This window comes from Falco cherrug, chromosome 15 (assembly GCF_023634085.1).
Source record: "Falco cherrug isolate bFalChe1 chromosome 15, bFalChe1.pri, whole genome shotgun sequence".
Classification (NCBI taxonomy): Eukaryota; Metazoa; Chordata; class Aves; order Falconiformes; family Falconidae; genus Falco; species Falco cherrug.
Genome location: NC_073711.1, coordinates 4,870,779 through 4,887,224, shown reverse-complemented (window position 1 = coordinate 4,887,224; position 16,446 = coordinate 4,870,779). Strand labels below are relative to the sequence as shown.

General features: G+C 39.0%; 1 protein-coding gene across 3 annotated transcripts in view; it reads right to left on the bottom strand.

Moving 5' to 3' along the window:
* Nucleotides 1-192: 192 nt before the first annotated feature.
* ACSL4 (acyl-CoA synthetase long chain family member 4) overlaps nt 193-16,446 on the bottom strand; it is a 40,764-nt gene continuing 24,510 nt past the window's right edge. For all 3 annotated transcript variants that reach the window (XM_055727436.1, XM_055727437.1, XM_055727438.1), the window contains exons 5-17: nt 16,223-16,400; nt 14,352-14,461; nt 14,123-14,261; nt 12,559-12,709; nt 11,260-11,383; nt 10,422-10,493; nt 7,525-7,664; nt 6,896-7,068; nt 6,624-6,698; nt 6,206-6,397; nt 5,551-5,665; nt 4,685-4,842; nt 193-2,622 (exon numbers count right to left, since the gene is read on the bottom strand). In XM_055727436.1, coding sequence (XP_055583411.1) covers nt 2,465-2,622; nt 4,685-4,842; nt 5,551-5,665; nt 6,206-6,397; nt 6,624-6,698; nt 6,896-7,068; nt 7,525-7,664; nt 10,422-10,493; nt 11,260-11,383; nt 12,559-12,709; nt 14,123-14,261; nt 14,352-14,461; nt 16,223-16,400 — 1,785 coding nt within the window. In that variant the 3' untranslated portion in view covers nt 193-2,464. The remainder of the gene's footprint in view (nt 2,623-4,684; nt 4,843-5,550; nt 5,666-6,205; nt 6,398-6,623; nt 6,699-6,895; nt 7,069-7,524; nt 7,665-10,421; nt 10,494-11,259; nt 11,384-12,558; nt 12,710-14,122; nt 14,262-14,351; nt 14,462-16,222; nt 16,401-16,446) is intronic.

The following is a 16,446-nucleotide window of genomic DNA, read 5'->3' as shown; positions in this document are numbered from 1 at the left end:
CTTTTGTGACACATCCATGTTTACTTTATTTCTTAAAAGAAAAGCCTAGGGTGGGCCTAGTTTTGTTCTCAACGTCTGCATGTGTACTTATTGTTTCTTTTGAGCAGTTCTTCTAAGGTTCGCTCGGTGTCAGGGAGAACATGAGGCAATCTGTGCAATACGCAAGATCTTTCAGAAAACAAGACTCACAAAATTGTTGAACCATTTAAATTGTATTCCACTTTTGAAATGTTAACATGGTGTATGTATATATTGAAAATAGCAATCCTCAGTCAACCAAGACACAGAAGATACCTGCAGTCTAGATAAAATACATTTCATATAAATACATTTATGGTTTTAAAAAAAAAAAGTACAACCTGCTCACCGACTTGAGTGCAAGTAACTTTCTTACATGTATTTAACTTTGTGATGCTAACAGGCTGACTAAAGGCTACTTAATAGTGACCAATTTTGAACACTGAAAAATTGGTAACGTAGCTCCAGGACAGTCATTTAAAAAGCTGCTGCTGGTACAGAAGTATTTCCTGTTGTCGTAAACCAGCTATATGTGTCTTAAAAAAAAAAATAATTATTTTTTAGAAAAGCTATTTCCTCCGTCTTTTTAGTGGCTGCTGTAGTTGCATTCACAACTAAGACAGTCAGCTTCATAATCACATTTTCTTTTTCCCTTTCCTTCCCCAAGGCTCTTGGAAGATGAGCTGGCAGTGCTCTGGACTGGCCAGAGAAAGTTATGCATGGGGAAGTCTGAAGTTGGTCCCAAGGAGAAGGGATGGTTTAGTTAATGAGTATATAGCCATGATTTATTTTTGCCAAAATCAGTTTGAACTGGAAAAAGGAAAAATACACATACATGCAATAAAGGAAAAACTTGCCCTGAAATTGCAAGCTAGTGTGTTTCAGAGAAGCATCGTACAAAATCTTTTACTTTCTGTACAGTGACAATACCAAATAATTTTTCTCTTCAACCATCATATACACAACACAAATATTATGAATAGAAATCTATAAATACTTTAAAATGAATTTGTAATATATAGCAGTTGAGGGCCACAGCTGTACAAAATGTAAGCAACATATATAAAACGATTAAGAAAGTGCAAAGTAGAACAGTATCAAGAGCCTCCACTTTTTTACAGCACTTATGGTTCAAGTGTGAAGAGCTAGCAGGGATGCGGGAGCTCAGTTACAAGTCAAAAGAAGACACAGTACAGGATTCTGCACACAAAATGATGGACCATTAAATTGTATCTTCCCATTTCTTCACACCTGTGACTTCCAGTTAATAAGAGAATGTTTTTATAATGCATTTCTGTAAAGAGTGATTTGTCCCTTTTTACAAGTTCCATAAAACGAAGATCCCCTGGTCACAGACTACTTTTCTTTAAGTAAAACAAGGCTACATGGGGAAACTACCGTTGGGTTTTGGTTGCCTTGTTATGCTTACCGTATTTAAAAGGTGAACGGAAATACCTTTCCATAAAGTGAACACTGGCGTTCAGAACCTGATCCTCTAAATTACATACAGGTAACCTGTACCGTTACTCACATGTATGCGAAGGTCTAGAGGATCAGTGCCTTAAAAATAAAACCACCAATCAACCCTCAACAAAATCCAAACGAAAAACCGCCACAACTCCTTTGAGCTTCAAATCTGCTTAGACAACTGTTTGCCAGTCGAGATGCAAGTTTTGCATTCTGCATTCAGGTGATGATTTCTCATCGGCACCTCCTGTAGCAGAGCAGGTCTTTGTTTTCTGTTATGCCGTGTCCTAGTGGAAAGCTCTGCTTCAATTAAAATACAGTTAATTCAATGCTCTTGAATGAAATTTCAAATAACTTTGTTTAGAAAGCTTTTCAGTTCACCTTTATTTCAGTAAGTGTACTTTATATTCCTTTTTAGGCACTGTAAATATTCAGGAAACTAACTGATGTGCAGAAGAGCCCCTCCGTTCTCAAGCTGTGTGTTATTAGTGATCTCTAGCAAGTTCTTGACTAACGTTGTCATCTTGGTTTTGTTTTTAAATGGAGAAGGGTAGACTCCAAATACTTTTTTCCTTCCCTCAGTGAGTATCTTACTATGACAGAAGAATCATCACAATTACATTAATTTTTCTCTTTGAAATACAGGCCAGATTTCAGACTGAATTAAAGAGAAATTGCAAGCACTGTGAATATGCTAGAGAAACAATAATAATAGAATTACCTGGTCATACTGCTTCACATAATGATGTCTGTCTCAAAACTGGAGATGATCACGTGAAACTTTATGAAGACCATAGCATCTAATCTGCTAATAATCAGGAATTTGGAGTCTAAGATATTCTCTGTTATACTCCATGGAGAGTACAGAAACATCCATCATTTGGTGTATTTTCTGCACATGTGGTATCTACAGTATACACAGACATCCAAAGGCATGAGAAGGAACCATCTGCACAACTTTCTGGTCAGCATGACTTGTTTATTTGCCTCCGTACATTCTTTCGATGTCATTGAGGTAATGGTTTTTCAGTTCTTTCCTCTTCAGCTTGAAAGCATCTGTTACTAACCCGGTCTCCGGGGTCCATGGTTCAGGGCTTAACCGTACTTTGATGGGTATTTCAAACCTTTCCAATTTCACTGCAGGGACAAGAAGAAACAAAAGCATGAGTATGATCGCACAGCTAAATGAAATACTAATTCATGCTACCTAAAAATCTAAGGTGAGCACCCTGTAGCTTGTATAATAGGGTGTCCTACTTCATGAAGTAACTTTACAGAAGGGCCACAAGCAAATTTAATCTTGTACCACTGCTGAGTGCTGGGTTTAGTGTGCAAATATTCTAACAACACTTAAGAGCTGTATTGGATGGGACAGCGTAAAAATTAAAGCTTGCAACAAAGGAGTTTGTAGCCTGAAGATCTGAGACTACTGTCACAACAGGATACACGCAGAGTTGTATCTTTACTGTAGGAACATAGCAATAACTCTATTGACTCAGACTAAGCTGTATGTGCTTCATATTTAAATTATAATGAAGTACTTCTGTACTTTCCATGGTTGAATGATTCCCCCACCCCTAATTTTTCCTTCCTAGGAGTTTGTTTAGAGTTCAAAATAAAGGGACTTCCCTGGATTTCTTGCATTAGTCACCTACTCGCCCTTCAGTGAGAAGCAGTGGCTTGGCACGTTCACCAGCCCCACCGCAACCAAAGCTGCTTCTATCTCCCGCCCAGGCAAGGGGCCAAGGAGGGTTAAGAGATGGAGGAGGTAGGTAACTGCTTCGGGGAGAAGGGCAGGGACATCAGGAACAGGGCAGGGAGCTGCCGTGTGTGTGCCAGATGTGATGGACTTTGCTGCCAGCTCCTGCATGTCGGCCTGTAAGGGGATCCCACACGCACAGACGTGCAGCTCAACTTGTAGGACACCTGTGGCAGCACAGCCTCCAGGATCACAGGATCATTTAGGCTGGAAAAGACCTTCAAGATCAAGTCCAACCATTAACCCAACACTGCCAAGGCCACCACCAAACCGTGTCCCTAAGCGCCACACCTGCACGTCTTTTAAACACCTCCAGGGATGGTGACTGCACCGCTTCCCTGGGCAGCCTGTGCCAGTGCCTGACCACCCTTTTGGTGAAGATTTTTTTCCTAATGTCCAACCTAAACCTCCCCTGGGTGCAACTTCAGGCTGTTTCCTCTTGTCCTGTCACTTGGCTTCTTGGCCAAACATAGGATCTCTGGCTGTAAGTCTGTCCCCAGGAGCTCTCCTGTCTCTCTGACTTCAAACTGGCAACGTTCTGTTATTTAGCTATACGCCTGCTTATGATGAGGATGCATGATCTGCTAAAAATGAGAACAATCTCTTTAAAATAGTTTTTAAAGAAGTTTCAAATTCATTATCTCTCAGTGATATATTACTACCTAGAAGGTATAAGGAATGTGTATGCATAGTAATTTGCCTAGTTCATGATAGAAAAACACTGAAATGTTTAAACCCAAGTCTGAGACCTATGGACTGATTTATTATTTTTTTTTTAAGGCAAGACTTAATAGTGTCTTTCATTCCTGTTTATTTTTTTGTTTGTTTGTTTCAAAAGGCAGAATCTCTAAAGTTCAAGAGGCAGTGCTTACTGTGTGCCTATTTCCCTCAGATACAGTGTCAAGTGCTTAGAGACTTTTTCCCCAGCTAGTTTGTTAATTGTTTGGCCCTGTAAAGGATTGATGGGGCTTTCGATCACTCAGTACTACAGCAAGGAGTAGCAGGCTTTTAAGCCATTACAACCACAAGGATCGTGGTTGTTCGAAACTGTCAGGGACGAAGTTGTGTGGGGAAAAAAAATATCTTTGAAATCTCTTGCTTAACTAGTTTTCTTACTAGCAAGTGTCTTGTGACTTTCCTTCCAAACTGACAGCTCTTTTGGATCTTATTTTAACTATATTAGACAAGCAACCTCTCTCTAGAATTTAATTGGAAAAAAAAAATCTGATTTTTTTTTTTTTTTTAAAAATGACTAGAAAGTATGTCAATTCCTCGGATAACAGGCAACAACTTGATGTGGGTCTTTGCCTCTGATATGAAGTTGTGGCAGATACAGAGGCAACAGGAAGAAGGAAGAGCAGTTAGGATAACTTCAGAGGGTAAGATTTTTGCTGGATATGCACTGTGAGATTGGCTAGCGCAATACACCGCTTTACTTACTCTTGTTTGCCACTTCTTTAATCTCTCGCAGTATTTCAGCTTCCATTGTAGGATTGTTACAAATATCTACCCAGGTTCCGCTGATGCCTTTCTGCTCAGCTAATGCAGTCAGCTTCTTCTGATTAGGGACCACAAAACTGATCACGTAAGACTGGTCACTACCACAGGGTGGCAAGAGAAAGAAGGAAGGAAAAACCCAAACAGTTGAGGCTTCCATTTCAGAACATGAAATGCTTACTTGATGTTAGATACGCAGATCCAGAGTGCTTTTTGAACTGTAGTTGTTTCCCCATACAGCATCCTTCTTGTATATTCAGTCTTAACAACCGATGACTTACCAAAGATACTCTAAGTTGGTTTACAGCATTAGGTTTTATCAGTATCATGCTTTGCTGTAATTTTACAAGTGCACCTCTCTGTTTAGCCTCCCAGCTACAGCTACTGTTTAGCTAAGTCTCTTCATGTAGCGTGTTTAAGTTGAGGGGAGGGAGAGGGGGGACTGGGACAGTTTCCCAGACTCAGTGGAGAGCTCTGGATCAGGTACAAAGTGTCCAGATAAACTTTTCTCTGGTATTCTGACAGAAAGCCATAATAGATGCTAAATATAATGATACTGTTCTGGGATGGGATGGAACTGGAGTGGATAGGAGAAACGCTAACAGAAAAACATTGGTAATTTCTTCGGGTTTTGGGAAATTTTGGTACCTGTGCTACTTCAGGGATGATGTTTATAACCTGTGCTCTGGTAAGGGGGGGGTTGTTCAGTGGAAACCATGGAAAACTATAGTATATCATCAGAGAAGTGGGTCAGAGCCTATATTCCATGTTTACCCTAAATGGAGTTTCTAAATTAATACCACTCTTACCTTTTGGCATAAGCACAGATATTGTCAATCAATGGACAGTTCTTCAGGGCTGCCTCTACTTTGCCGAGAGATACATATTCTCCTGCTTGTAGCTTTACCAAGTCTTTCTTGCGATCTAGGAGTTGAGGGGAGAGGGGAAAAAAACCCAAACTTGATCCATTTAAACTTTTGCATTTCTACAGACTCGTTCGCAAAGCCACTAGATACGTATTTTGTGCAATGCTATGCAAGATTCTTAATAAACATGAATTAAAGCACCTTATTAAAAATTTTAAGCAGCTAATAGCATGTACGTATCCTGCCAACTTTATATATGCTTCTATAAGGTTTATATAGCACTATACTTCTTGTCACACAACTTGTATGGAAGTGATAGGGACTCCGATTTTAAAGCTTTGTAATTGGTACCAAAAATTAATCTTACATTTATTCTTTAAAGTCCATGTGCTAAATTTAGATAGTGATAATGGCACCACTTCCAAAATTTTCCTACAGCTGTGAGGACTTTTGGGAATGTGGTTTTTACACTGGGATTCTGCGAGCAGGTAACCTTAAGTAGATTAGCCCTTGCAAAGCAGCAGGGTTAACAGCATGCTTATAATGATGTTTAGTCAAGATCTTGTAATAAGTGATGAGATCAAAAATTGAGACCCACCTATGATCTGCAGACACCCATCTGGATGAAATTCCCCTATATCTCCTGTACAGAACCATCTCTGACCGTTCTCATCAATGGAGAATTCTTCTGTTGTCTTCTCTTCATTTTTAAAATATCCCATTGAGACATTAGGTCCACCAATTACAATTTCTCCTCTAGGATTAGGCTTGTCTTTATTAGTATAGCCCCCTGAAAACAAGAAAATCCCCACACAGTTATTTTTAACTTGTATATTCTGCTGCCAAGAACGTATTTTGAAACTTCAGTCTTGGAAGTTAATGCACACAAATTGATGACTATTATCAAAGATACACAATTACTTTGTATGCTACACAAGCTAAGCAGGTAGGCAAAGAAACCAGCTAAGCTGTGGTTAAATTAGTTACTCTGAAATAAAAACACTTAATCCTCTCACCTTCTTGCCAGTCTCTCAATTTTATTTCGCAGCAAATAAGAGGAGCTCCAACTCTGCCTGTGCTGTAATCAGCCACTTAGGGAGAGAAAAAGGAAGAATACAAAGATTTTTGTTGTCTGAAGTATAAACTCAAACCACATATAAGGCAGTAGCTTATCTCGGGTTACTTTATTGCAATTAAAAACTACAGCTATTTTGACCTTAAAAAAACCCACAAACCCTCGTATCTATCTATACCTTAAATTGTCTATGTCCAGAAGTGTTTTAACTACCTTCTGTAATTGTTCCAGCTCCGCATGTTTCTGTTAGTCCATAGCCTTGACCAACAGGACAGCAAAAACAGATGTTCATGAATCTTTGTGTTTGAGGCGAGAGTGGTGCTCCTCCAGAAAGCATCATACGGACGTTCCCTCCCAGTAGTGCCTTTACTTTTTTAAATAACAGTCTTGAAAGAAGGAAAAAAGCATTAAATTTTTCACTCTGTTCACTTTTACGAAAATGAAAAGACACAAACCTTCCTATTTGGAACACCTTAAAAATTAACTCAGTCATTATTCACAGATTTTAGTGGACAGCAGGGACAATCAAAAATGTTACCTCTTGTGGAACACTTGAAGATGGCAAAATTCCTGTAACTTAACTGAACAAACATTCCAATTTTATTACTAAATAAAGAAAAGAGCAATGGAAACCAACTAGTCATCTGTCCTGAAGATTAGTCATTTCTACCGTTAAATATCTTATCCATTTCCAGTAAGAACTTGGATTATTTCAGTTAGCCATTGGATTATATTCGCATGTTGGATGAGAACTGTCTGATGTCAGATCGCTTAGACGATTATTCTTTTAGACTGTCAAGTCACAAGGAAAAAGGTACACTTGGACTGAGAATTATACTTACAAGTTACACAGAGGCGCATCGTATCCCCTCTTGATTTGTTCCAGTTTGTAGTCATAGCCTATCTTGAACAGAGTTCTCTGAATATAGTTCATCTCTTGAACTTTACTCATTACGTTTTTATAAATTCTGTCCATTATTTCCTACAAAGTGTTAAAAAAGCAAGAAAAATTACCACACAGAATAGGCTAGCACGTATAAATTAAATTCCTTGTTAAAAATAAAGTTCTTTAAAAATAGTCAATGCTTAACTGTAATGTTTTTAATGTGTGATCAATTACTCAATTTATAGACCGTCACAGCTTGGAGCTATTTGAAATGGGTGGAATGAAATATCAAAAATGCAGCAGAAAATTAGTGACTTAGCCTTACTTTTCTCCTCTCACAGCAGTATCACTAGAAGGAAGAACCCTCGTGCTGTAGTACACGCCTTATATTAGAAAACTTGCCTTCAATTAGGCAGACAGGTTAAGTCAAGGGCAAGTAACGGAGTAACCATTGTGGGTCTTAAGGCATTCTGCAGTAATTCCTGGTACCCCTTGCATTTCTCAAATGGCTGTCTGAACCTTAGATTTGGTGTTAAAATACTTTCCACCCCGCGTTCTGAAGACGTCTTCTCTATCAACCACAGCTACAAATCTTGGGTAACATACCATAGCTTTATTAACACTTTAATCTGTACTTCAAACGTGACAAACTGATCTAGAAAATTTTGAATTCAAGCTTAGCTAAATCCCTTTGCTAACGGTGGGTACACACCATGCAAGGCCTATCGTGCTTGGTCTCGATGCTGTACTTTATCCATGGCAATTGGTAAGCCCAAGGGAACGAACTAAAGGATTTCATTTCACCACTGCCTTTTCCGAGAGGTTTTTCAACTTTCAAAGCAACATGGCTCTAGTAGTTAGTTACTTGACAAAAAAAACCACAATTCTGTCATCGACAAGAAATGAATTTCCATTAAAATAATAAGCTTATGATCACTAAAATACACAGAACTTAAAATAAATAATGTTCAGACTGGTGAAGTACTTAACAGAAGTTTAAGGATTGGCTCTGAGTTTGTTACAGAGCACAATGCTTTGAAATATTTATGTGCTTTCTAACAACAGTCAAATTAAAATTGAGAAGAAAGCTATGAAAATGATGAAATATCAGAGATCAAAATATTAAAGTCTTAGTAGAAACAACTCTCATTACTGTTTTTGATTAGTTCCTTCAAGTATCCATAACTGGGATTTAGACAAACTAAAATTTCAAAAAGACCATGCACAATTTTCAGCACAGTTTACCTGCAGAGTATCATCTAATAGTCCCAAAAGCCAGACAGATATCTTAAAGCAGAATTAATTGTACCTTCTTTGAAAGAATACAGAGGCATGACAAGGTATTCATAATTACAAAGGCTAGAAGGGACTATTAACCCTTATTACAGTGTTCCGATTGTATCAAGTATTTAGAAATACTTGTGTCTCTGGATTCTGTTAGAATTATTTTCCATTTCATTCCTTATACATTCTAATCACTGCTGATGTTACAATATTTTGACGATAAAAAAAATAGTTCTAGAGAGAGAAATATTTATTAGATGACATTATGGAAGTGTTGTTCCTGCTGGGGCTTTCTGAAGGTTTTTCCTCTTTGCTGTAGCTTGTTGAACTCTAGATCCTATACGCTGTCAATTGAAAATGGATCATCAGTTTCAGTTTTGGTTTTTCTCCAACTTCTTTGTGATAGTAAGTCCGTAGAATTGAGACATTTAGGTGGGTTCAGCATTATCGCTGTTCTGCAGTTCATATGAAGCTGTCTGCATGTGCCAAAAAAAACCCATACCAAAAAAATCCTTCCAAGAGGGATTATGATTGTATTTAAAATTTACATGTGTTTTGTCAGTAGTCTAGCATTTGAATTTCCCCCAGGAAATCAATTTAAATTTGTATTTTCCAAAAAGCTGGAGTTCTCAGGCATCATAATTTTTACTCAATTATCAAGAAAAAGAACAAGCCTATATACATGACTATTATTTTATAAAACAAAAAAATGCGAGCAATTGAAAACTCTTGGCTATTCATAAAAGGTGCTGCAAGCAACCAAACACAAGGAAAGCTCACTGTTCTTAAACCAGGTAAGATCCTCCTGCTCACCCCCCCACCACCACGTGGCAGAAGCTGGTGCTACCAGTGTGGTGAGCCACAGGTGTGATACAATCATAAAAGCAGCCCATGTGATCCCAGGACACGGGAAGAAGGTTTTTGCATTAGAAAGACGCAAACTCTTGTGTATTTTTCAGACAGCACTAAGACCTTGTGGAATGCAGAAGCCTGGTCACCCAAAGCCCATCCTAAGTTACAAAAGCGATAGGAGTTACAGTCACCTGATCATTTTTTCTTGCATGAGGAGACCAAGCATGGCCTGCTCACCCTAAGAACAGCAAGAATGACTTTGGAGACAAGCAGCTGAGACTGAGCACGCCGACAGCTATGGCAGCGCAGCCTCACTTGCCGAGTTCTGCAACTGATATCCTTACAGTGACCATCTTAGCCAAAGCCACCTGGCTTTCTCCCTGTGCAAAAAGAAGTTTCCACTGTGAATATCAAAGACTTTCTGCATCCCGTTGTTGTATCGGTAGCCTGGTAAAACTTGTAACTAGTAAAACGTATTTACAGTTTTGGATCAAAAAGGGTCTTGGCTTTAGCACACGTTCATGCTTGTGCTTATCTGCAGCACCAGTACTCAGTTCAACTAGTGACAACCAGAATTTCTATATTCTGCTTTTTCCCTATTAGTGATAGTTACTTACATGTGAAGAGGGAAAAAAAAAAAGTGTTATTAAATAGATTTTTCTAGCAAGATAGGAAGCATCATTTTTTTTCTAAACATATCTGCTTCTGCATACTTACAGGCACAGCTGCCATCAGTGTAGGCTTAAGTACAGTGCAGTCTCCTTTGCTTCCCTTCTTGATTTTACTTGACTGTAACAAGGAAAAATATCCATTTATGAAGCTGAACACCAAGCAGCTCTTTAGAAGAGGACTTAAAAGAGGGACCTGTATCAGCTTGTAATTTGTTTAAATCTCTTTCCCATCCCTCAAAAAAATATTTCCCGTGTAAATTCTTTTTTCCCCCATTGTGATGGAAAAAGTAGGTAAGATTAACAACAAATTCAACCAAAATACTAGATGTTTCACGAGCCCAACCTGGTTAAGTCCACTTTTTATGTCTTTCTCTCGCTTCCTCCCTCTAATACTTGCTTTCCTCCATCTTCCTCTGGGAGGTTTTTTTTTTTGCCTGACGCCACCTCTATACCAGCAAAACATACAGAACATTCTTTTCCAGCTTAACTTGCTCTTATGTATCTTGATTGTTAAATGGAAAAAGGGCTAAATAGAAGATCTACAGTAACTGGATGAAAAACTGATAAAGTGAGACCAAACCCTTAAAATCACTTCAAAAACTCTATCGATAGCTGTTTTTACACTGATATCCAGTGGATAACGCAACATACGTTTATTAGGTTTTCTTTCAGATTTCCTAAGTATCATAAAAGTAAAGGTTTTAATAAAAATTCTATGGTATGACTGCTGCTGTAGTTCACCTGGAACGTTTCTGAAAAGAAAACTACCGTTTCTGTAGCGTGTCGTATACGCCAGCGATTCTTTAGCGAAAGAGGATAGCTAAGCAAGGAGGACGCAGACTGCAAAAGCTGAAGTTTGCTTTTGTTTCCCTCCCGCCCCTCACCTGATCTGATAGTGTGAGCGGAGAGGAATAGCCAATCCTGCAGCCGTAAGTGATGCAAGAAATTTCTGCTGTCAATTCTAATACATGGGCCAAAGGCAAATAACCAATGTAAGTATCCTTGGGTCTAGGAAAGGAAAGGATTGTCTATAATTAACAATGATGCACAAGCGGATGGAAAATACTAACAGTTTTATTGTGTGCTTAGTTGCTACTGTTTGCAAGAGATGGATCACAAGTGAGGCTTCTTATTTTGCACACGAGAAGGGTGTGATTTCAAATCACAGTTTATAAACGAAGTGGGGAAAATCCTACCTTATGGAAATTGGTATAAATTACAGGATTTGCCTTGTTTTCTAGGAAGTTCAATGATTTCTTAATGTTCCACTTTCCTCTCCTTGTGGGAAATTTCATCCCACGTACAAAATTAAGGATGAAATCACTATTTTAAAATAATCACCAATGGTTTACAAATCCTTGACAGTCATCACAGTACCTCCTTCTAAAATATATTAGTAGAAAGAGAGCTGATTACTGAAGTACTGAGGCTTATTTCAGGAGATAATTTCTCAAGAGATTTCTCAGCAAGAAACTCAGAGCTGTCACTTAACAGAAGCTTTCAGCATCAGGTCAGAACTGGGTTTATATCCTATCACAAAAGGAGTTTAGCAACATAGCTTATTCCAGCTATTAAACCCTTCGTGAATGCAGCGACACATATCCACATTCATGAAAAATTTCCTCAAAATGTTAACATGAGGGAATTTGCAGTCGGTTTTACTACCATTAAGGTGCAATTTATTACTTTTCCGCTCACTTAGTGAAGTGTACTTGAGCAGATTCTGCAGCATGTGCACTATCCATCCAACAGTGGTGTCTCTAGACCAGTGGAATCGGTAGGCTCTGACATACTTCCTGAAGTGCTTCTAGCTGCTTGAAAACATATTAAAAAAAAATTCCCAAGTTTGACAAGATGAGGAACCTCCTTATCTGGCGGTACCTTCTGATGCACAAGAGTGCAAACATCCATCACAGACCTAAAAGCTAAGGGTAATAATAATAATAATTTTAAAAAATATATGTAGAAACAGCACGTGAGATGAGCTAAAGGGCATACTTTTCAAACCACAGGGTAAATTCACAAACACAAGATACACTTCTTATAAATTAAAAGTAGTAGGCTCACAATAAAACCAAGAAATTTGGTAACGCCCAATGCCAGCAACAGGCCTTCTATTAACTTCCATCTTTCAGAGGTTCTGTTTTATCTGCCTGTACACATGACAACTAAGTGTTTCTTACCCCAGTCCAGGTATTCTCTCGCACTGTCCTGTCATTCCAGCTATTAAGTTTTTATGCATCATCATCACTCCTTTAGGTCTCCCAGTAGAGCCACTGGTGTACATTACTAAAGCCAAGTCTGTAGGAACAGGTCTGCTTGGCAGAATGCTTGCTACAAAATGCAGGAGGAAAATGGTTATTGATCCTTATATACTTTCTAAATTGTTATTTCTGTAATTAATCAATGTGACAATGTAATCAACCAGTGTGAAACAGGTGCCTCAGCAAGGCCAAGCACAATGTGCTGCTAAGTGGTCAGTGGTGGATGCAGAAGTCAGTGATGAAGAGCGGAGTGGTCTTGTTTTCAAGGGGAAGGCAGATTTTGAAAAGAATGACCAATATTTGGGCATCTACACAACCTGGGTGATTCTTTTGCCCTTACATCTTACAGCTGACTGAAAGTTTCGCAGAAGCAGCCTTCTGAAGGCCAAGTAAACCTGTCAAGGGCAGTGAAGGGGAGAAATACAGTACTGGAGAGAAACAACAGGTTGAGAAAAAAACCAAAAACCCCAGAAAGCTGCAAATCAGCTTTTCTGTCAATTACTCTTCCAAACTCAAGGCTGTAGAGCTAAGAATTTTTTTTTTTAAAAAAAAAAACGAACTTTCCCTCAGCTAAGCTGCTAATTAGTGGAAAAGCAGCAAGCTTACAACACTTGACTTTTGACTTTTGTTTTAATCCCTTGGCATTTATTCTTAGGATGAAAATAATTTGCTTTCATGGCTTTCACAGCTAGAGAGGCAGCAGAAGTGTCTGCAAGGGAAGCAGTTTTTTTAGGGAAAAACCACCACAATAAACCAGCAGCCCTCAGGGTAACTGCTGGTTCCTATGCCTACCTTAAGCTGATCGAAAATAAACAGTTGTAACAAATGTGTGCTTCCCTGCAAAAAGCTATTTTGCCAGTTTATCTCCTCTAACTCACAAGAAAGGAGATCTGGCTGAGCACACACTGCTGATTTAAGGAAAAGAGGTGATCAGGGTTCTTTTTTCCTTCTTTAAAGCAAATGTTTATAGTTGCTCCTGGCTGCCCATTGTCAAAAGGGATGCAATGGTTATTCCTCTAGCCCGAGGTGCTTTTTAGCTACAGATTGGTTAGGAAAAAAGACATTTCCAAGCCAATAAGCAAAAAAAAAGCCTCATGTGCTTTCTCCATTTTTCTTAGGAAAACCAGTGAAAACAGGATGAATAAAAGGTAAGAGTAGCAGAAAATGGAATGCTGCACTACATTCTAGTTCACTTCCTAAAACAAAGTTGGAGTCTTAAAATTCATTCTGGTTATGAAATGAAAAATACAGTTTTATCCTGAAACAGCTGACACTTTAACAAAGGTGCAGGACAATAAATAGAGATCAAACAAATTTTCCATTTATTTACAAGAAGCCAGAGGGTGAACTGGCAATCTGCCACTGCCTTTGTGTTAGAGACCTGCATGGGGTGTGTTTTTTTTCTCTACACATCCCTCTTAACCTAAGTCTTATTTCACTGTTAATGTTGCTTGATTCGTTCTCTGAGAAGTGATTCACTTACAGTTTTCTGGTTTGGCTCCCAGCTCTTCTACTGTCTGCATACTATGAATCTCCACATTATCAGGGTATTCCAATTTATTGATAGTCTTCTTGTCCACATAAATGATATGTTTAAGACAGGAGACTTGTGACAGTGCAGTCTATAGGAGAGAAATGAAATTTTCAGCACCGAATGCACTGTAAAATTATTATAGGATTGCTTGTAGCAGGTGAGGTTGGTAACAAATTACCTTAAGTTTGCTCTCAAGAAGTTCTGTGCTAGTGACCAGATATGATGCTCCACACTCATTGAGACCATAGGTTACTGCCTCTTCACCCAGGGTGGCATACAATGTAACAACTGTTACAGTAAGGGGAGGGAGAGAGAACATGAAAAAAGAAGGTTAAAGTAATATTAAATGCAAAAGCTCTTGCTTTAGCTTACTGGAAAGCACTGCAGGAGGAGAGGGGGAAAAAATCTGCTCCATGGGGAATTTTCTAATTTGGAAACGAAACAGCTTTTTAATTTTTCCGTATCAGAATTTTATGCCACAAGAGACCTCTGGAACAAGGTAGATGGCTGTATAGGAAGCATTTCTTTACAGATCAGGTGGTCAGACACTGTGACAGGTTTCCTTCGGTCAATTCCCCAAGCCTGTCACTGTGTAACAGGCATAAATGGACAATGCTCTTAACAACGTGCTTTAACTTTTGGTCAGCCCTGAACTGGTCAGGCAGTTGGACTAGATGATTGCTGTAGGTCCCTTCCAACAAATATTCTAGTGTATAGAAGAAATCATCAGAACAAAGATACCCACCAAAACCCAACAGTAATGCACTAAGCAATCACAGAGGAAGCAACTGAGAATGCGTTCTGCCCTGAGCTCTCTTTGCAGCCAGAACTCGGGGGAGAGGTGACACTAAACGTCTCAGGGCACCAGTCACGGCTTAAAGCTATGCACTCCTACAAGAAGCTCTTTCAGCAGCGTCAGCTACTCTGCTTGCTCCCATGAAATTATTGATGGGGGCAAGGCAGAGAATCAGAACGTTCTTCACGTTGCTAGATTATTTTTAACCCTGCCTAGCTACAGTGATGCTGTTAAGTGCCTCACAGGCACTAAGGGGTTCACCTCTTCCCATCATCTCTCTTGAAAAAAAATATCTTACTTTAGTATTGTCTGCTGTCTCAAAGTCTAACCTCCAAAGACCATTAATCATTAAAGGAATTTAACGTTCATGTGGAAGGGACAAAAAGAGAGTAATGTTATATAGCTGATTCTTCCTGCTTCTCAAAACATGAGGATCGAGACCAAATTAACCATCCTCTCCAGCAGTAATGTTGGCTCTTCTTTTGTTGCCCTTTAGCAGCCTGTCTCCATACTCTACTGTATGACCTTCTCACACGGTCAGCTACTACTAGTACTACTGGAAGAAGAGGGCAGCCTAGTGCAAGTGAAAACATAAGGCGGCAACAAAAATAAGCTACGGGTCCTAGTGTGTTGTATGTGGACTGGGCATGTGAGTGCACAGTAACCTTTGCCACTTCTTGGAGAAGTTTGTGTGCATTAAGTCAGATCACAGATTTCTGTCAGCTTAAATAACATTTCAAAAAAAGAAAACCCCATATACATAATTGCAATCAACTTTAGCAGCTTAATAATGTCACCAGAACCTCTCAGACTAGCATATGATTTTGATTACTTTACCATTCTTCTCTCTTCTAATAACCATTTCATGTTTCGGACGCCTAAGTCAGGATACAGACAGAAAATACTATAAAAACATTCCCCATTTTGGCGGGAGAAATGCAACTACTGACACCTTCAAAGTATTTTTAAAATAATCTTAATAGTAATGGTACTGTTCTGTCATTCTAACATCTAGCATGTTACTACAATAAAAATCAGAAAAAATAGTCTCAAAGTACGAGCAAGTTAATTTTAGGGATCTCCACAACGCATAGAGTAGACTGGACACTTCTAAGAATCAGACCACAGGCAAAGTAAGTTTATGGAATTCTTATACCATCAGTGACAGGATTGGCAGATTCAAAATGCTTAACCACCAAACCAGTAGTGAGAAAGGGTTCTAAAATACACGAGAAGTAAAGTTCAGCACTCACGTGGAAAGTTGTACTTGAAGCAGGTTAGAGCTACAATCATCCATTCTGCTCGGGTCTCACAGAAAATGACAACAGTGCTCTTTGGGGTCAGTCCCATGGCAGTCAGGCCACTCCCCAAGCGATTCATTTTCTCATTTACTTCCTCATAGGATAACCATCTGTACGCTCCTAAAATTAACTGGTGAGGAAAAAAACCACATTGTGATGACAAGAAGCTGCTGGTA